The sequence below is a fragment of the Achroia grisella genome, unplaced genomic scaffold (genome assembly GCF_030625045.1).
Source record: "Achroia grisella isolate CSIRO2021 unplaced genomic scaffold, CSIRO_AGI_Agris_v1 utg170, whole genome shotgun sequence".
Taxonomy (NCBI): domain Eukaryota; kingdom Metazoa; phylum Arthropoda; class Insecta; order Lepidoptera; family Pyralidae; genus Achroia; species Achroia grisella.
This window is the reverse complement of record NW_026712672.1, coordinates 571279-594268: the sequence shown is the minus strand read 5'-3', so window position 1 is coordinate 594268 and position 22990 is coordinate 571279. Positions and strand designations below refer to the sequence as shown.

Genomic DNA, 22990 nt, shown 5'->3' with positions numbered 1-22990 from the left:
TATATTTAATCAACAGCCTAAGATTTAAGCTACTAGCTTTAAAAATAATACTTTCATACAACTTTTCATCTCTCCTTTCATCCCTTGCCTTCCCTACCTTCGCTACCTTCATCCCTACCTCCTTTTAACCCTTTATTCGCATTAAAAAGTAGCCCGTTTCCTTAATTAGGGTTCTCTACCTGTGTACCAAATTTCATTTAAATCGGTTCAGTAGTTTTTGCGTGAAAGCGCAACAGACAGACACGAGTTACTTTCACATTTATAATATTCGTACGGATATTTTATTTCGCTTCAATAGATCAACAATGCACCTTTCTAATAAAATTAAATATTGCCATATATCACACTGAGCGAGAACGTTATTTCGCAGCCGTAATATTTATCTATTTTCGTCGTGCACGTCTAGAAAACTTTTCCAATATTCATTTGGAGTTTATTACGTGTCATGGCCATAGATATTTTATTCTACAATCTACTCTAAATTTTACTTCTCAAATTGGTATACTTAATATTACCATCTCGTATAATTCAATGGTAAATAAGTTTAAAGAAAGTTCGATAGCATTGATCATATAAGGATACGAATAACATCTGTGCTCTATTACGATTTGTCATTTATAAAAATAATCCAGTGACGGTAATTGAACAGTCCTGACACCTACCGACAATGACATCTCTGTGCTCCAGTCAAATCGTAACTCCGGTTAGTACAACAAAGTTTAGAATGTAGTTTTTTCTTTACCATTAAATTATTCTGCATTTGGTTTCAATTTAAAAAATATAGATTTGTCCACTAAGGCTGTGTATATTTGTCTACTACAGTAAAAAAATAATAAAATAATGATAACAGTCCCTATCAACAGCTAGATCTATCCCAACACGTATTAAGTGTCAAAGAGACCATGATGGATGACATGGAGCCCCATCACTCCACCGGCGTGCAGGTATAAAATATTGCCTAGTTATTGATTCTAGTGTAATAAAAGCAGTTGAAGATACCGCTGCGTAACGCTAGTTTATTTTATATCCTCCTTTTATTGTATTGAAGGTATATCTATTTGGTATTTTATATGTTTTCTGTGTATTGGATAAAGACACGTTCATCTATATTGAATATTTAAATTTTATTAAATATTATGTGTTATTTATTTATTTATTTTTATATATATTAAAAAGAGCAACACACAAATTTATTGCTCATTCTTCTTATGATGAGTCTGCGTTTCGAATTATCAATAAAAAAATATGACTGTTCAAAAGTGCATGTATTATTTGAATAAAGATTATTTTTATTTCTATTTTTACTAGTTATTGCACAAAAATTACATTATGAAGAATATAAATAGAAGTAATAAGGTACAACAGGTGGTCTTATCGTCTAAGCAATATCTTCCAGACAACCTTTTGGTTAAAAGAGAGAAGACAAAAAGTGATAGATGGCGCTAGAATGGACTAGAGAAATAAAAATGTAGTTATTCATATAAACTACATTACTGTAAAGTTTCTAAAAAATTATTTCAGTAGTTTTTGCATAAAAAAGTAACAAACGTCTATCTATCAGTCCATACTCAGAAACTTTCACGTTTATAATATTAATAAGCTCTTAAAGAGAGATATAGAACACGTGGTACGTATATACAGAGCATATTCACTCCAATCAATCTTTAAAAATATCTCCCGAGATGCCACGAACATAAGATATAGACTAGATTTAGTAACATCAGTCAAGCTAAGCTCCAATTTACTTAAGCTATAAAATACAGCTATTTGGAGCTGAAAATAGTAAAAGCAAATAATGTTCTATAATGTCTAGACAAAAGCTTAAAGGTTTAAAGGAGACACGTAGATTTAGATATATTTTAAACTGTAAAACTCGCTTACTACATATGTTGTAAATAAATGAGTATTAGAACCTGTATATTTACTTGATACGGACTGATTCACTAAACTCATAAATCATTTTCTATTTATCAATACAGGATGCTCTTTTAAAAACAAAATATCATGTAAAATTGTTACTTTGTTACTTTGTGTGTTATATATCATACCAACCATACTGCTCCGAAAGGGCTCGACAGATTTTTAATTGAAAAGAATGAAATTTTTAATAGCGATATTAATTTATATGGCAAAACAAAGTTTACCAGCACAGCTAGCATATATATAGGCACACTATTCATCCGTCCCGTATGTATACGCTGTCTCCATCAGTGGAGGGTGATAGGTTGAGCCTGACCATCGTGTCGTGGTGAATGCAGTAGGAATTTACCACAATGGTTTCTAGAGGGGCCCTGTGGAAGTCTACCTAATATGTTAAATAATAATAACAATTGAGGTTATGATTCCCCATTACTAACAATCCCTTCTCTTCCAAGTCACTGTTCATAGGCCGCCATCTTGTGCCCCATTACTCCCGAAAAACATATTTATAGTACTAAAGTAAGCATAGTTATTTTTTTAAATATAAATTTCTTGACTATATTCTACTGTAATTATTCTATTCATATCTGACCAACGCTCGTGCATTATTATGTCTACTAATTACCAACTAAGTGACGCGATAAGATTGACTGGAAGATAAGCCCACACTTACTTTCTTTCTAATATTTCTGTACTATTTAAAATTATGAGTGCAATAAAGACTACAATAGGTATTTAATGTAGAATTATACATTTACAATTATGAATAAGGATGAAGCTATTCACTATTCGTGCTCGTTTTCTAGAGTGTTCCATTGTTGTGCACTCAAATTATCGTTGTTAATTCAGAACTATTTTACAATATATTAACATGTACTCTATGCTCGATTCACGCTGCCCGAAATTCCCCACTTATTGCATTTTATGTCATCAAAATTGCCTCTATAATGTTGCTTTGATCGATAAACCATGTTGTACGTAAAGGGGTTTTAATATTAAATAATTTGCATTTTGTCACTTTAAATTAATTATCTGTATTATAAAATGTATCGTACAGAACAGGCTGAAATATACTAACAATCAGGCCCGGCTTCACATAGGTGTTACAAACGATTTACAAAAGCCATAACTAATTATACGTGTAAGTGGGAGTAAGTCGGCGTTAGAGGTATACCAGCAAAAACTCACTACAATCTTATAAAAGATCTTTTCGTATCTAACTGCAATAATTTCTATACTAGAATCTGTATCTAAAGCTGCACTAGCTGGCTCCTACCAGATTTGACGTCGGCAATTGGCCCGTTAAACCGACACCCGGATCACAAGTTCCGGGAACTGCTCGGATTTTCCCTCTCTGCCACACGATGGACCCCACACCCGCACCGTGAATCCATGGAATGTTTAAAAGTTTGCCTCAATACAAATTAAATGAAAATAATTTATTCATGTAGAACATTTTAGTCGCTTGTTAAACTCAATTTTTTTAGACAACTCAATTATTGGACGAAATGCATAAAAATCGTTCTGTAGGTTTTGATATTATCGCGAATATACAGAGACGTGACGAAGACTTTATTTTGTAATATGTAATGATATCCATACTAATATTGATTAACGGCCTCGGTAGTCTGGCAGTTTAGCATACTGCTTTACTTCGATAGACGCAAGTTCGATTCCTTACACGGTACAAATATTTGTATTCATGAGTATATTTTTTTATCGGTCTGGGTATTTTCTGTGTATATTATGTATGTATTTAAAAAAAAGTTTTAAAATATTTATATCATTTATCTAGTACCCATGACACATGCTCTGCTTAGCTTGGAACTAGATGGCGTTGTGTATATTGTCCAGGGATATTATTATTATTAATATTAGAAATGTGAAAGTGTCTGTCTATCTATCTGTTATTTTCTTTTTCAGGATTAAACGACTGAAGTATCTGCAAATTAATGTAGAGATGGATTATACGAGGTCGGACGGAGGCTGTTGTGTCAGCTTGCTATTCATATTTCGCCTAATTTACATATCTCCTGTATTTACGCTGCACATGGTGCCGTATGTGCATCAATACAAGAAATTCTCATGTCTGTGATGTGGGTAGTAATATAGTATTTATTTTTATACTTAGTGTGTATTTAATACACACTATTAATATAGTTAATCGAGTGTTAACACTAATAAATTAGGATAAATATAGGAAATTATCTCTCTCGACGTTTCGATTAGGTTACACTAGCCGTGGTCGTGTAATACAAAATGATAACAATAATAACCCTATACATGGAATGGCTCTAGATTTAAATTGAGAACCGTTGCTTATCTACGTAAGTAGCACCACAGATAATACAGAATATATTGTGACCTTTTGCATTGCCATTCCCGTGGATTCAATTGTCGTACCTCAGTAGTTGTTAATTTCGCTGCCATTTTAGCAGGAGGTTACTAAGCAAGTGGTAGCGAAATTTCAACGACTGGACAATTCATCAAAAGGCATCTGCATGTGATGTGGGTATCACTGTCTCACATATTTCAGCTACCAAACAGCTTGTTTTGTAAGATGTGTTTCGATTGAAGAGTGAGATAAAGCAGTAAATTACAGGATAAGAAGGATGTGACATAGTCCTGAGAATGGCAATAATAATATCACGGCCGTCACATGATAACGTGACGTACTGTTGATTTATAAGCTAATCAGAGCATGTGTCATGGGTACTAGATAAATGATATAAATATTTTAAAACTTTTTTTTAAATACATACATAATATACACAGAAAATACCCAGACCGATAAAAAAATATACTCATGAATACAGATATATTTACGGTACGAGGAATTGAACCCGCAACCATCGGAGAGTGAGACAGTGTGCTAAACCATCGAGATCGTATAACTAAACAAATCTATTATGTTAAATTTAGAAAAATAAATCAAAAATAAATTTTAATTTGTAAAACATATGTATTAAGATGGAAATAAAATAACCTTATTAAAATAACACTCTCAATGTAACAGAATATCGACGTATTATTAAAGTTGGAGACTTATTCAAAACCCATAAGTACGTACACAGTAATAATACTTGTCCCCGACTTTTTTTTTACTCCATACAAATTAACTTGGTAATTTGTTTTGCAATTCTGGCAACTGTCGCTGCTCCCGAAATTATGTAGCAACCGAATTAGATCGAACGAAACTAGTTGATCAATAAACGGGAAAGTTCACGCAAAAAGTACTTCGGAACTGAATATGAGTTTGTGGTGAGGGCGGTATAATCTGGCCAACTTATTATTAATGTTTGTTATACATACTCTATGGATTTGGCTAACTTTAACCTTTCGGTTTGCTAGTTTTAGCGGATTATTACACCGCCATATTTGGAACATCAAATGTATATTCTGTCCGAAATTGTACTCAGTTTTAGATATCAATAAATGTTTAGTATGGAATGCCACATGTGTAGAATATGAATGGAATATAATTTATTATTATCTCGTTTTACACAATAATGACATAAGAAATACAAGCAATAATTTACTCTAAAAAACGCGTCAATGTGGACCACAACTCAGTATAATGCTGGAAACAGTTTCTAGCTATGATCTTCAGTTGGCCCTCGATACGGACAAATACAAATTACAATTAAAATATAATTAAAATAAATAAATTAATATAAATTTATATATATATATATATAAATTTATAAAACAAATATTATGCAAATAAGAAAATATGCATATATATCTAACAAAAAAAAAGTATATAAATAATGAAAAAGAAAATTATAATAATCACAAATCCACATTTGCACCCAGTTATATCTGGATCGTCCACTCGTCCTGGCACGGCAGCAACAGGCGGCAATTGTAAAAAGGCACAAATACATGAATATGGAGGTGTCGTATTGGTTTTTGCCATTTGTCTCCTACGTTGGGCCCATTGAGCCCGGAAGCTAAAGTGTTTTTGACAAGTATTTCAGCGCGGCTTGTGACCCAAGTGCTGGTAGCTACTTTGTCCAGAGAGTAAATATGGCCATTCAAGAGGTAAATCTACCAGTATCTTGGATATCTGCCTCAATGTGCGTTGGATTACAATGATTGATTTTTGGAGAATATTTATATATACATATATAATTATATATAGTATATATTGAATTATATCAATATGTAATTCAACGAAAAGTACTGACAAAACTGTATTATCAAGTAACAGGCTTATCCCGTGGGAATGCGTTCAGAATACTAATTTGCGACGCGAGATATTGTATCAAATCCTCTAGTGGTATCAAATATAATAATCCCAATATATCGATAGTAATATACAGTATATTGTATTACTATATATGTAATCTAATTATATATAAACATGACGTACGGGTGTCAGTCCCGTTTAGGAGTTTTCGCTTACGGATAAAATGGAATTTGTCATTTCTCTCTACAAGTCAGTTTTACCAGGTTTCGAAGCTAACAGTACGATTGTAACTTTCCATTTTACGGGCCATCAGCTTTTGCCATTTGTTACATAAAGAAAAAACGTGGCAAAACAAATATGACATAAAATGCAATTCGATAATAATAATACTACATCATTTTGTTTTACAGTAAATGTTATAAAAATATTTGATCTATCATGCTGGATCAATTTATCAAGAAGGCAATGAGTGAATGAGTGCATTTAGCCAAAGAAACAATTTTGATGTCGATTTTAGATTTTGTTTCATAAGAAAACTAATTTCAAAACCATTATAAACAGTTCGATTTTAGCAAATATATATCTAACATAAGTAACATATATCTAAAAGCAATAAGAACATGATTCAGTTGGATCGTCATTATTTTCATAAAAATCCATTCCGTAGTTTTTGCATGTAAAAGTAACAAATATCCATCCAGCCATCTATCCATCCATACTCAAAACTTTCGCGTTTATAATAAGTACGATTAGTGTTAAATATAATAAGTAGGTATAAGAAAGTATTCTAGAAAACTGACAACTTGCTTTTGCGCGGTTTCAACCAACTTGGCTCCTATATAGTTTAACAAACTTGTAAAGAAAATTTTACACCATACAACTTTCTGAACTTCCCACGGTTATGGAAAGTTGGTAATGTAATAAAAAAAGTGTCAAAGTCCACAATAATATAGTTATGTACACTCGACGAACTCCACTTACACTATGGCATACCACTTAATCTTGTGAGGTTGGTTAGACGTAGTTTACACAACTATACATTTTTAATGTTAGTTTTGTATTGAGAAAAACTTAGAAATTTTTATAGATATTAAGGATAAGTGCTTCATCGATAAGAGCATGGAGCGATATAAATTATGAAGTAATGAATAAAGGTTTATTTTTATTTTATTTAATATTCAGGGACTTTAGTTGAAACTAAAAATTCATATTAATAAATGTAATATGATTGCAGTTAATATAACGAAGACGTACGATGGTATAATAATATGTTTGTATTTTTTTTTGATCCAAATTAAGTTTGAAATTGGAATGGCCATCCAGCTAGAACATTTAAATTGGGAACGTTACTTATCTACTTAAGTATCACCACAGATATCACAGAATGTATTGTGATTTTTATTTTTATCCCAAAAAAAATTATAAAGAAGTAATATAGTGGATGAATGTTTGTCCAGACAAAGTCGCAGTTAACAGCCAGTGTATTAACTCAAATTATTTGACAAAATTAAACGTAGGTAATGTCAACGTCACATTTCGTTCCTTCCGCTTCCAAATTCCACCTCTTAACTTTTTTTTTATAAGCTTTATTAAACTGGCAAATTGAATAATTTTATTTTATACGTAGCTTATTTTTCGCCTGATTAAATTCCCTTCTTGCTTCTATTTAGATGGAATGAGGTTATTTTGTTGTATACTGTACTTTGTAAAAGACGAAAACGACTTTATGTGTATGTTAATTGGATTATTGAAATCATAATTTACGTGGTTTTTTTTATCATTAACTACCGCAACTCGCGCAAATTATTATACCTCATATTTTCCTTGTTTTTCCAACATTTCATTCTTAGTGTGATTTTATGTAACCGCTATATAGCCTTTCTCGATAAATGGACTTTTCAGTACTAAAAGAATTTTCAAAATCAGTTCAGTAGTATCGGAGATTACCCTGAACATCCAAACACACAAACTTTAAGTATTGATTAGCTGATATGACGAACTTCATATCGGCTTACAATATAACTATTTATCAAAATCAGTCAATTCGATTTTAAGGTATCCATTAGTATAAATACGACCGTTTGTCTGTATGTACATTTGTTTTTACTTTATGTTTTCACAACTAAACGGCTGAACGGATCTTAATAAAATTGAACATAAAGACCTCGTGTACCTCATGTACCTCGTGTACATTCTCGCGATATATTTGATATATATCGCGCGAATGTACACGAGGTACATAGGCTGTATTTGGTTTAAAAAAAGACTAACAAATTAGGGCGTAATAACGTGGTCTTGCTAAATTGTTTCTTCATTTTGTATGAACACGTTATTATTGACAATTGGGAACAAAAGACAAATGCAACATGCCTTTTATCCAGTTTGTTACTTTTTTGAAAGTGGATCATTTTTTTATTTTTTATTTATTAGAAACAATTACTATTTCACATGACTTGGATATACCACAACAAAAGCATACATACTGTCACTACTATTACGCCAATTGAGGTAGACAGAGACATTGTCAACTGTCGATGTTGTGGTGAATACAACACTTGACATATCCACATTTCATTACGAATATTTGAATGCAACCAAATCCAAACCACCCTATAGTTTTACATATATGATATCTTTGTATATTTCAGAATAAAGATATTTAGAATATTGATTTTTTATTATTTTGTTTGTCCGCAGAGTCAGTCTACAAAATAAATTAACAAAAATATTTTTAGTGTTGGTCTGATTTGATCTTGCGTCCTGCATATAATTCAGAGCAGTAAATTGGTATACTCTTTACCTCTAACCCTGTAGTCTGCAGTCGACCGTGGAGCCAAAACGAGCTATATGCCCAAAAGATCAATTATTTAAATGAGTATTACAGCGACATGATATTAAAATGGCATTTGCGTCATCACAAGATGGCGTCCATTTTGAAATCAAATATTATCCTTTTAATCGCGGTGTCGTTAAATTATTACGTGTAAGCAACGACTTTATTTACGTCGTAATAATTTATACGACTTTATTTACGTCGTAATAATCGTCGTCATAATTATTATTACGTTGTAGATGAACATACAGAATGACTTAGATAGCAAAGTGACTTGAATATGACACGTAAATTATATAATTAACTAGCTGATACCCGTGATTTCGACCCCTGTTTAGTCTATGGGCAGTCATAGAACATACAAGCCGTGATAAAATCTTGTTTCTGTTTTTATTCAATTTTTATATTGTAATAGTGATATTTGAAATGAAGAACTACACATATGTAGATTTTTATATTGATTTATAATAATTTGATAATCTGATATGGCACGATAAAACTGTATAAATTATTTATTTACGTCGACTACTATTAATATTGAATTTAAAAACTTACTTAACGATATGGACAGCCCTGAATAGAAATTACATTTCTGAGTAAAATATCTGTCAATCTTTTCCCGCCAAAATCACTGTCAACACTACTAACCTATTTTTTTAATCTGTAGTATCCTACAGATTGTCGAGTCGCGCGACCTACAAAATTAATTAAGCCATTGAAACAATAGACTTAACGATCCTTAATGGAAACCTTTATATTGCTGAACTTTCATCGCAAAATGTCTGTCATTAATAACATTCGTGAATATTCATGGACGAAATAATAACAACGAATTAAACAAGAACGGCCACATGTGGACAATTATGCTGCAAATTATTTACGGTATACACTGTTTTAATCGTTCTGTTCTTAAGAATACAGTGTTGCCAGTTTGGTGTAATATTAATTTGAATAAAATGAAAACTACTGTTTAATTATATTTTGTATATTCATTTTACTTAATGTACAGTATTTATGATGTATTTGGTCGAGGAATATTGCAAATTATAATTATATTATAATACAAAAATGCAAAATTGTTTTGCGTACTTTATATCTTTGTTGATGAAGCAAAGGAATGTTCGAGAAGAATATCTTTTAATTTTATAAAAAAAAAACAAAATTATCGCCATTTTATGTCCGATGTTCCAATTTCAAAAACATGCATTTTATTTTTAGAAATATTAAATGGCTATTTGCACTAACAAACATTTAGTAAGGAGAAAATAATTTATGAGTATTTTTAAAAGTAAATCTTGAGTTAAGTAGAAATAACTCATTTTTAACATATTACTTACTCCTTTACTACTTTATTTAAATTGATAGCTCTTAAACAATCATCAAAGTAAAAGAACTACTATTCAAGATCCTAAACTAACTTCGTTTTAAAAAGTTAGGGCTTGGAAGGCACAGCGTTTGTAATCTACACAAGTATAAAATATAATATATGTAAGTATTAGCAATATTAGAAATGTGAATATCCTTATGTTTGCAGGTTTGTTATCCAATCACGTTAAAACAGCTAGATGAATTTTAATGAAATTTTATTTAATGAAATGTAGATTAATATTATATCTAGAATTTATACTATATTCCACACGAACAGCACTGCGGGATACAGCTAATATAAATGTAAAATAGCTAAGGTAAATGAAAACCAAGTTTCGGTTAAAGTAAGATGAAGACCTGACGACACTAAATTAGACTAGAATCCCGGCCGTATAAAGGCACTTTATGTCATAATTATAAAAAGAACACTTTGTTAGAATATGCTTAACAAAAAATGGCGACCTTATCCCGAAAATCAATCTGTCACAGAGATATCCGAAGCCGTAAATCTATTTAAAAAAGACTAGAATCCTTGAGGCATACCCACTTACAAATTGCCAGCTATAAATTTAAAAATTTCAGTTTCGAACTCCAATTTTAAAGTTTACGCGGAAGTTCCTGTACCGCTTGTTGTTGTCAAGTATAAACCATTTTGAACAACGTTGTGTTCGTGCTTGAAGCAACAACAATTTTCAAGCACGTTAAACTACTATAGCCGCTGTTACAGTTCTATCTCAGAGTCGACAAAAGCTTTAGAGAAACTGTAAAACAAACTTGTGATCTCGGTCTTCTTGCAATGCTGTCTTTTTATAAATTTACAAAACAATCTAAGGTACGATTTTGTTAAAGAAGAATAATATTCTTACTGCAAATCCAAATATAATCAAAGACATTATTTGTACCTACTCATTATCATAGATTAACAAATTATTTATTTGCATCTATTTTTATTTAGAATCCAAATTAAGTTTGAAATTGGAATGGCTCTAGATTTAAATTGAGAACCGTTGCTTATCTACATAAGTAGCACCACAGATAATACAGAATATATTGTGACCTTTTGCGTGGATTCAATTATCGTACCTCAGTAGTTATTAATTTTCCATTTTAGCAGGAGGTTACTAAGCAAGTGGTAGCGAGATTTCAACGACTGGACAATTCATCAAAAGACATCTGCATGAGATGTGGGTATCACTGTCTCACATATCTCAGCTACCAAACAGCTTGTTTTGTAAGATGTGTTTCGATTGAAGAGTGAGATAAAGCAGTAAATTACAGGATAAGAAGGATGTGACATTATAGTCCTGAGAATGGCAACGCATGAGTAATATCACGACCGTCACATGATAACGTGACGTACTGTTCATTTATACAAGCGTTGTTGGAAACTGTTTTATAAACCTTTTTTTATTGTTTATATTTTTTATAATACTACTATATTGTTTTTACATATGTGACAAAGTTATCGGTGCCGTTTTTATTGCTCGTCTCGTCTTGATCTCCTTCTTTCACCGGCGTATAGACCGTGACTACTATCATATGGGACATATATATGGATATGGATCATATGTGCCATTCCAGGTATATAAAAAATGCGATATTTCTAAATATTCTTTTCTAATAATCTTTTTATAGCTTTACTGGACAAATTACTAAGCTGCTTAGCGACAGAAATAGATATGACAGACTCATTAAACTGAAGCTAGAACTAGTGAAGTTTGGGCACATTTCAAAGAGAATATTTCAATTCAAGATGACAAAATAAGCCTACCGTCGTCTTTCAAGATTAAGATCAATTTATTTAGTATCGGGGAGTTATTTAGAAATATATACTACATACAAAACCTTTTTATTTATTGTCTATTCAGTAGATTTAAACTACATATTGAATATGGCAACTTTTTATACGGCAATACTGCTTGTTCCGGTAGCCAACCAATCTGCAATAAGTGCCTTGTAATGTGTTCTCGTAAATTTAAATCATTATCTAGAACCACAACTGCCTTTCACTTCCATTTTAACAGGGTTTATAAGTAATATTCTTGATACTTTTAAACTTTATTAAATTTTTTAACTTTACTCAAACTATCCCATCTGGCCTGAAAATGTCTTGAAAAATCAAATGTCCTCAAAGTATTTTATTAGTAGCTATTACTCGCGATTTTGTCTGCCAAACAATCATTCCCTTTATTTTTATAGCATTTTTTAGCATGAAGATACAATCCATTTATAATGTCAAAATTCGTTAATTCATTCCAATTAGCAGTGCAAACAAAAAGTCAGACAGCCATACTATATCATATATATATATATATATAGATAATATATCATTATAATTAATTATAGCCTTTTATTTATATATATATATATAAATTAAGTTTAATTATATATACATTTTATTTAATCTTTTTTTTCGTTTGCTTGTTTTTTATATTGTAACATTATTGAAAAGCACTGAATTTTTTTTTTTCTTTCTTTCTTTATTCCGACGTAACATTTTTTTTCTGTCTTGAGTAATTCTAGTCCATAGTTTCCTGCCGTTTTAACTATTTAATGTTACCATCTTCTTTTTGGTCGTCCTCTTTTCCTTTTTTTTTGGAACCAAGTAGTTATGATCTTGCTCCATTTTATCATTTCCACGTAATATATGTTATCGTTCTAAATGTTTGGTGGTTTAGTGTTTCTATTTTAAACAGCCACATTTTTAATATAGATAAAAAAGATCATTAAAAAGTCTCATCTAGAAATGTATACGTTCACCCTTAACGTGTTAAAATTGACCAGCAGGTTGTAAAAGTTAAATATAATTTTAATAAAGCATAACTTTGAAACAATCCTCCCGTACCGTTTTGGTGGCTGGCTCTCCCTTAATATTTCATTAAATAAAACCAACTTGAACCCAAGGTATCCGAGTATGACTAATGAAAAGTATTTATTTGTAATAATTTATTTAAACTAGCTGTACCCGCGACTTCGTCCGCGTGGAATTTAACTTTATTTTTCTAAAATAAAAGTAGCCTAAGTTACTTCTTATTACATCAGCTACCTACCAAAAAATTCCCGTCTAAATGGGTCCAGCCATTTCAGAGATTAGCCGGAACAAACAGACATACAGACAAAAATTGTAAAAAATGTTATTTTAATGTATCTACCGTATTTATATTTTATTTATTTATTTATTTATTTAAACTTTATTGACCAGTAAATTATGGTACAAACGGCGGACTTAATGCTATAGGCATTCTCTACCAGTCAACCTTCAGGAAGTGCAGAAATACTTGATGGTGGCTTAACATTGATTATATAAATAACATATATACAAATATTAGACTAAACTAAAACTAAACAAGAATAGAATACACACGAATATTATAACATATATACACAACATACATACAATACATAATATATATACATACATTCAATATGATGAATACATTACTTGCTCTATGACAATAAACTTAGAAGATGAGCATGAACATTTTTTTTAAAAGTATACTTATTGGAGATAGTTTGAATGCGTTCAGGGAGTGAGTTCCAGAGCCGTGAAGATTGTAGACCAAAAGAATAAGATACAAAATTAGTTTTATGAAGAGGAGTTTGAAGTAAAAGAGAGTCTTTAGAACGTAGTTGGCGGTCATGAGAGTCCCGGAGATATTGAAATTTGCATTTCAAATATTCCGGGGAAGCAGGATCAAAAAGAATTGAGAAAAGAGTGCAAAGTAACCGCTTTTGCCTACGCTGACGTATAGGGAGCCATTTAAGTTGAGAACGGTGCAAAGAGATGTGATCATATTTACGAAGGTTGAAAATGAAGCGAATAGATTTATTCATGAGCCGGTCTAACTTATTGAGAAGATCTTCATTGAGATCAGGATAACACACATCGGCATAATCAATTATAGGAAGAATGAGAGACTGAACAAGAGTAATCTTAGTTTTTAAAGGAAGAAAATTTCTAAAACGGTTTAGTAAACGCAAAGATGATGTAACTGTGCGACTAATATGCAGAATCTGTGAGCTCCAACTAAGTGTAGTATCTATGTAAATACCGAGATCTTTAACGCTTTGACTAAATGGAATAACTGAATTTTCGAATATGACAGGTGCAACAGTACTTAAGTCAATTTTGGCTATCTGATTTGAACTCCCCACAATAATTGCTTGACATTTTGTTGGATTAACTGAGATTCCAAAGTTATGAGACCAATTACTTATGTTTTGTAAATCTTTATTAATATTCGCGATAGCAAAATTTAACCTGTCAACGCATATTTGTTCATATATTTGCAGATCGTCTGCATAAAAGTGGAATGAACAGCCAAGATTGAAGGACAAAAGGTCAATAAATATGGAAAACAATAGAGGGGACAAAATTCCGCCTTGGGGTACACCGGCCAACAAATCAGCCCAATCCGATAACTCACTATCAACTTTGACTGCCTGTTGACGGCCCCGAAGGTAGGTAGAAAACCAATCCAAAACTGAGGATGACAACTTTTGGTATCGCAATATGGAAATAAGAATATCGTGATCGACCATATTGAATGCATTTGAAAAATCAATAAGCACTAGTATAGTGACCTTCTTATCCTCCATACCCATGCGGATGTCTTCAGTAACTTTAAGGAGAGCAGTAGAGGTACTATGTCCTGGACGAAAACCTGACTGAAAGGATGTGAGGAGGTTGTTATTTAAAATAAAAGAGGAGATTTGTTTATGAGCGGCAGCCTCAATAACTTTAGATAGGAATGGTAAAATAGATATTGGTCTGAAATCTGTTAATTTGGTTGGGACTTGAAGTTTAGGTAAGGGAAGAACAAACGCTTTTCTCCAGGTACATGGAAAAGTGCTAGAGGAAAAGGAGAAATTGATGATATGAGTCAAAATAGGTAAAATTTGATGGATAATAAGTGAGATCATTTTACGGCTTATATCATCACAACCAATTGCATTTGATTTCAGAGTCTGAATAATTTTATAGGTCTCATCCTCAGTAATTGGAGTAAATGAGAAGGAATCTATGTTAGGTTGGGCCAAAGAAGCAATTTTAGAAATAGTATTTAATTTTATGGAAGGGTTAAAAAAGTTATTTGATGAAAAATGTTCATTTAATTCATTAGGAGAAAAGGAAGATAAACTAGAAGGGTTGGAACATTTACTAAAACCAAGAGAACGCAGAAACTTCCAAATATTGGCCGAAGAAGTGTTAGATAGATTGTTAATAAAGTATTGACCCTTCGCCCTCCGCACAATCTGGTTACACCTATTTCGCGCCGTTTTGTATAAAATCCAGTTATTATCGCACCGGTCACGTTTATATTTACGAAACAATCGATCTCGCTTGGTCATAGCCATACGTACTCCACGTGTAATCCATGGTGCAGGTGGTCGTTTTACCTTAACCGCCTTTAAGGGCGCATGCTGGTTGTACAATTTTAAAATTGAAGTATTAAGATAAGAGACTTTATCATCAATTGAAGATGAAGCTAGTAAAGGAGAAAAGTTTAATTTGGAAGCATCATCTACTAATTGTTGTACAACTATATCCGCGAAATTACGCATATGTACTATGGTGGGCTTCTTTTTTGGTGGTTTTAATTTGTATTGAAGATAAATAAGATCATGTTTTGAGAAGCCCGGGGCAGATAATTGACCATGTTTCATAACATGTTCCACGGAAGATAATATCATTAAGTCGAGCCATGTGTCGGAAGAAATCAGATTATGATGAGTAGCTCCAGAAGGTAGAATATGCAGATTTACTGACTCGATTATGTGTAAAAGTTTTTGAGTGAGTGGTGTATTTTTTAACAAGTCAGTATTGAAGTCACCCATAATTATCTGATGTGTGTAATCCGAAGCCACAGTTTCTAAAAGAGATTCAAGTTGAGAGAAATAGTTGACAGTAGGGGGACAGTAAACGACTCCGAGAACCACTTTAACGCCTTTGACGAGAACCTCTAAGAAAATATACTCTGCATTTGCATTATAATTAGGGTTCGATGTGGATATAATTGAGTACGGGAAATCACTACGCAGATAAATTGCAACGCCTCCTCCACCCTTACCAAGACGGTCATTTCGAATCAGAACAAAGCCTGGTAAACAATAAGCATAAGAAGAGAGTGTAGGTTTAAGCCAAGTTTCCGATATCAAAATTGCATGGAAGGGGGAAGAGGTGGGAAAAGCATCGAGAAGATCAGTGTGATGAGATGGGATGCTTTGTGCATTTATATGACATACATTAAAAAAAGACGAGGTTCTTACAATTTCGTCCTGAATTGTGTTATACAAAGTTAGAGGTTCATAGTAAGACTCATTCGAATCCGAAGATGTAGTGGTGTCAAGAGCAGAATAGAACGATTCATCATTGGACATATTACGAGTAAATAGATAAAATAGAAACAATATAATATATAAAAATATAATATATATGTATATAAAAATATACCTATAGAATTATCTAAAAAAAAAAAAAAGTACAATTATGTATTCCTGCATGTCCTGCCAGCTGTTACATTTAAAATTAATACACTACATGATAGTAGTGAGTGAACAGAAATAATAAAAAAAAAAGACTTATTACAATGGTAAAATGGACAAAATAAAATAAAAGTAAGACTATATATTCATATGAATGTAATAAAAAAACGGTTATTTCAATATTACAAACAGACACTCCAATTTTATTTATATGTATAGATAATACTTGTAGTAATAATATTTATGGAACTGTAACGCAAGGTGTACTCGGAACTTAATGAAAATATATTGACTTGATAATTTATTAGCAATAATACTTATAATCTTATTAGTATTGTGCCTCGACCAGACTCAGTCTAATCACTCCTCTCCATCTAAGGTTGCCAGAAAGTCGCTATTTTGCGATAAGGCGGCCGATTGTTACCTCTGTATTGTAATTATGTTTTTATAGATGATATTCATATTAGTTTATGTAATTGTTATTTTCTATCGATGAGAGGTACAAAAAATAGTTTTTTTTTATTTTATTTTCATTTCATATGTCAAGAATACAATTGTTTATATCATGCGAGGAATCGTACTCGCTACCATTGGAAATAAGATGGTATACTAAAACAGTAGACTACTGAGGCCGTCGAGTAGACCGAAAATGTCTCCACAATAAATGACCAATTTTAAAATAAATTTTGAGAATACTATTGAATTCAATATTCGATTCCAGATTGCTTGTATGTAACAATCATACTCATGAATACTATTGTTTATATCATAATGTGAGGAATCGAACCCGCTACCATCGAAAGTAAGATGGTATGCTAAACCAGTAGAGCACTGACCGTGCTAAAACCCAAAACTTTGAGAGCATTATTGAATTCAACATTCGATTCCAGATCCCGGATCCAATTATCCATAATGTCTTTTTCGCGAAAATTTATTACGACTAGCGCAGTTTTTAATTTGGTCATTTTCCGATTCAGTAAAAAATACCTACTTTGAATATTACTGTAGAATTTATATAGTGTAATATGGCAATGCTATTTGTTTTTGGCAACATTAATTCTGTGTTGGTGGTAACATCGATACATATATATACAATATACATACTATAATAATATTGTAACAGGTATTTGTACAATATGTAGGATATTGTACAAATACTGAAAAAAACTAAAAAGCATATCTTTATTATATCAACAGAAGAAAAAACAATAGTTTTAAAAATTTTGTCTCTGTTTGTATTGTACGTAATTTTTTTTTAAATACATATATAATATACATAAAATCAACAACGGCCCAGAGGAATAGCTGATTGCTGAATAGAGGCCGATTTACATTACATTACAATAACAGAAAATAACCAGTCCGATAGAACAATCTAGTTACATAAATACAATTGTTCGCATCGTGCGAACAATCAAACCCACGACCATCGCAAGTAAAGCGGTGTGCTAAACTACTAAACCACCGAGATCGGTGAATAATGATTTCTATATACATTGTTAAATAGTTTCGCACTTTGAAGATACGTGATAACAGCGTCGTCGATTGAAACAAAAACAGCAACAGCTGTTACAATGTTCGAATATAGTTTAAACTAAGGATTTGCTGCTTCTTCGTCTGCTTTTTCTGTCACGAAACATATAGTAATAATACGGTAATATAATAATAAGGGTAGGGAAAAAATTCTAATACAAAAAAATACTAGATTTAATCGTAAGCCGCTAAAATATCCTACATTAAAAAATCATTATAATATTGGTTTTGGTTTTTTTTTTAAATTTTATACAATATTTACACATTACATTGTTTCCTGGTACCTAAACTAAATAGAAATCTGTATTTTAGGTACCAGTTCCCTGCTCTTACAATTTACAATTATTGGAATTACAATTTACCGAAAACTTAACAAAAAGCCATCTTACTGCATAGTTTCATCAAAATCCGTTTTGTAGAATTGCACGAAACAGAAACAAACATCCATCCATCCATACTCACAAACTTTCGCGTTTATAATATTGTAAGATGTATTTCAGTCTGACATCTGTCTCTTTGTTATCTTAACGTTTGACCGAATTTTAATGAAATTTGACATGAAGACAGCTTGTATTACAAAGATGGATATGGGTTTTCTATTATACCTAAAAAAGCAGAAGATAGCATAAGATACGTCAGTCAATAAAGAAATCATATTTAAAAAAATATGAATGAATGAATTAATCTGTTTATTGTTCCTCTCATAGAAAATACAGTTATGTACAAAAAGATAAATAATAAAGCACAGAAAGATGTAACATCGGGCGGCCTTATCGCTAAAAAGCGATCGCTTCAGGCAACCTTAGGATGGAGAGAAGTGATTAGACTTGCGTATGGTAGAGGTGTAACTAGGATAACAATACTGGGAGAACTATTATTAATATAAGTATACATTCAAAATACAAAATAATATTATAAAGTTACATACAAAAGAATATGTATACAACAACAACATAAGAATGTATATATGAATATACATACAAAATACAACAGTACTATTACGATAACTTATGTAAATAATGGTTTTTAAAACCTAATTAGAAACACAGCATTGATTCTAATCTTCGAACTTCGAAAGATGTTGGCAGATCGTTTCAATGAAGAATAGCCAGTACACTGAATGAATTGTCATAGAAGGTACTGCGATAATACATATGTTTGTGTTCTTCGGACTACTCTAATGCTGTTGGCCGCAGCTGGCCTTTACAGCTTCACCGAACGATAGGAGGCGAGTGCAGATGGCACTCCAAACCCGCGGAAGGACTTATGCCCGACGACATAAGTGACTGAAGGCCAACTCCCGCCTGACCGATTCGGTTTTAGTCTGAGGGCATCGCTAGTGGTTGGAACCTCGGCTCAGACCATCGTAATTTGGATCCCTGTTTGAATTGGACAGGATATCGATCGGAGGGGTGACTATTTGGTGCGTTTGAATGCATATTCAAAAAGTATTTAACTTAATAAGTTTCGCGGGCAATATACCTTCAATTAACCGTAGTCAGTGCCAAGCTTTATATATAATATATACATAAATACCTACATAATGATGTTATGTAAAGCATTTACCGACTACAAAGGTCACGTGATAGTCGTTTGCATAAATTAGCACATTGGATTATGCACAGAGTAGCTAAATATACAGAGTGTAAGCTTGGTCACTGGAAACTCTGGGGAGTGCTATTAGTCAAATAGGGCCATTAATAATTCCCTTACCAGAGGTTGTATGAAAGAGATAGCATTAGCGAGAAGAACAATGGGTCTTTTATGGCAATGGATATAAAATTTTACAGTAAGATACCAAAGGATATGCTGGAATAACATTTAAATAAATGACTAAAATTATATTTATTACTAGTATTTACATAACCTAATTGTACAACTAAGAACCTAAAATTAAAAAGCTTAAAAAAATATAATATGATGACTAAAATATATTATTAAAGGCAGCGTTCCCTCTTTGAATAGCTAGACTAATTCTTTGTCCAAGGTAGCTGCCAGCTATTTAAATATATTTAAAACATCTGTTAAATCATATTCACTGAGCAAAGCCTATTACTACAATTCGCTAAACGATTACTGAAATTACTTTGTTGAAAGCTACAATGTCTACATTCGTAGACTAAGATAGAGTAGTTACATTGTGAGTACAATTAATAACATTATTCGCCCAATTACTGGCAGATCTAATTAACGACCGCGATTTCATGCCCCTTATTCCTACACGTTTCTATTACTTACCTATTTGAGCTGATATATTAAGTTCATACATTAATCACACAGAGTATTAAACATAAACAGAGTGAAAGCTTTCCAACCAGTGCTAACTCCGGAAAGTTAAAAAAAACGGTCGACGCCCACGTGACACCCATGGTGTCTCAGGCGTCCATAGGTTAGGGTAACCATTTACCATCAGATGTGCCGTATGCTCGTTTGTTTGTTTGTAAAAGAAATAGCAACTATAACCTATGACAAATACGGTTGATATCAGATTATACAGTGAAGTGTTACATAAATTGTAATTAGTATTGATTTGTTAACTGAACCAGCAATTTTGTACCAACTGTGTTCTAAATAACAATTGATTATAAAAATAGTTTGTAAAGTGATTGGAAATAAAGCTAATATTAAGGTTTTGCTCAATAAATATGATTTAACAGATGTTTTCAATTTATTAAAAGGTAATTCCATCCTTTGGTATTTTATTGTAAATTTTTATACCTATTCCCATAGACCCATTGACTTTTCTAAATGATACTTAGGAACAACAAGTTTGCCTTTAAATATAGTATACATATTATTAATATGGCTGTTTCTTGTAAATAAGTAACATTAAGTATTCTAAATTAACGTAATTATTGATGACTACAGCACAGTAAATTTAATTAAGTCTTGTTATCAACAGCCTTTCAATCACTTATATTTTGTAGAACTTAATTAATATTACAAATTTATTATTATTAACATTTCAGCGTTAATTACTATTTGAAATTTAATACTAGCTAACCCGCGCGACTTCGTCTGCATCACACTTATTATTATATATCCCCCAATTTATATAATATCTTTTTAAATTATAGCCTATTCGTTATTCTGATATATAAGCTATGTTACTGTAAAGTTTTATCAAAATACGTTCAGTAGTTTTTGCGTGAAAGAGTAACAAAAATCCATCCACAGTCACAAACTTTCGCATTTATAATATTATCTAGTAAGATTATTTATCTATGATTATATATATATATTTATTAGGGATATTGTACAGAGGCGTCTGCTTGGGTACCTTTCTCTCACCAAATTCAGGTGCTAAGCTGCTTATTTTATAGGATATGTTATAGTCGAAGAGTCAAATATGGCAGTGAATTTATAGGGTATGAAGTATATTTGTTAGTTCTTCAGAATGGCAAAGCTTGAGGTAATTAGAAGCATAACGTACATTACATATCGTAGAGTTCTCACAAACTGCTTTACGGCTACTTTTTCATTTGTGAGATAGAAGCGACAACACATAGACACAGACGACTTTATACAAAGTCAACTTCTGGCCTACAGCTATTATAAAAGTGGTTTCATGTGCCTTAGCATAGGCGATTTAGCAAAATTTGCACAAAATCGCTTATTATTTGTTTTATGTTTGCATTTCAATTATTTATTTTCACATTTATGTCATTATTAAGTGTGTAAAACAATAAAAAAAAGCATTACGCACTACTATGTACTTGACTCACACGCATATACCATTTAGTTTATTGTCAGTCTATGGTCCAACTGAGAATAGATTAATATTGTTTGTCTTTAATATTATTTGTCTATAGTCTTATTGAATTTCAAACCTAACCATAATAAATTCAGTACCTAATTGCAATATAATTATGGTCGAATTTCGACCACCGTTAGTAGTAAATATATCAAGTAGTAAAATATGTTTTCATAATATTTTTTTAAATTTTTCATTTTCAACGATAACGATACATTTTCATCACTAATTAAACTGTACTTTTATGTAACACCCAAAGCACTAATTGGATGCGGCATGCGGTGACGTATACAAGGCTGTAATTTATTCTTTTTAATTACAATGTAATTAAAATGTCAATTTCATCCGACAACACACAACCTACATGTCTTGAAACAAATTAAGGTCATTTAATAGGTATATGAATTCATACATTAAAATTACATATCTAAATTATACTATTAGGTAATCTGCGTGGATTATGTTTTTTTATGTAATTAGATTCGGAAATAGTATGTGGTAACTGTAACCATAAAGACATAAACAACACCAAGGACAACATCATGTAATGTGCACGGTACCACTCGTGCCATTCTAGAATATTAAGGTGATATGCCTCCAGATGCTGTAATTACATTGCTATATCTCATTGTTCAATCAATTACCGCTTCAAATGCGGGCTATTTGGCGATAGAAATATGTAAGACTAACTATGCCTGCGGCTGCATCCGCATGAAATTTATAGCCTGTGTTATTCTGATATATAAGCTATATTAATGTAAAGTTTCTTCAGTAGTTTTTTCGTGAAAGAGTAACAAACATTCATCCATCCACCAGCGGTTGCACCCACGTCATATTTATAGCCTATATTATTCTGATGTACAAGCTATATTACTGTAAAGTTTCATTAAAATCCATTGAGTAG

The 22990-nt window shown here is 31.8% G+C and overlaps 2 protein-coding genes across 2 annotated transcripts in view; both read left to right on the top strand.

The window, feature by feature from the left end:
* Positions 1 to 15549, top strand: part of LOC131841458 (uncharacterized) — a 34755-nt gene extending 19206 nt beyond the window's left edge. Inside the window, exon 2 of the mRNA XM_059189779.1 lies at positions 15298 to 15549. Within this exon, the coding sequence (XP_059045762.1) occupies positions 15298 to 15549 (252 nt within the window). The remainder of the gene's footprint in view (positions 1 to 15297) is intronic.
* Positions 1 to 22990, top strand: part of LOC131841448 (sex peptide receptor) — a 124607-nt gene that overhangs the window by 81927 nt on the left and 19690 nt on the right. The gene's annotated exons all lie outside the window — the stretch shown is intronic.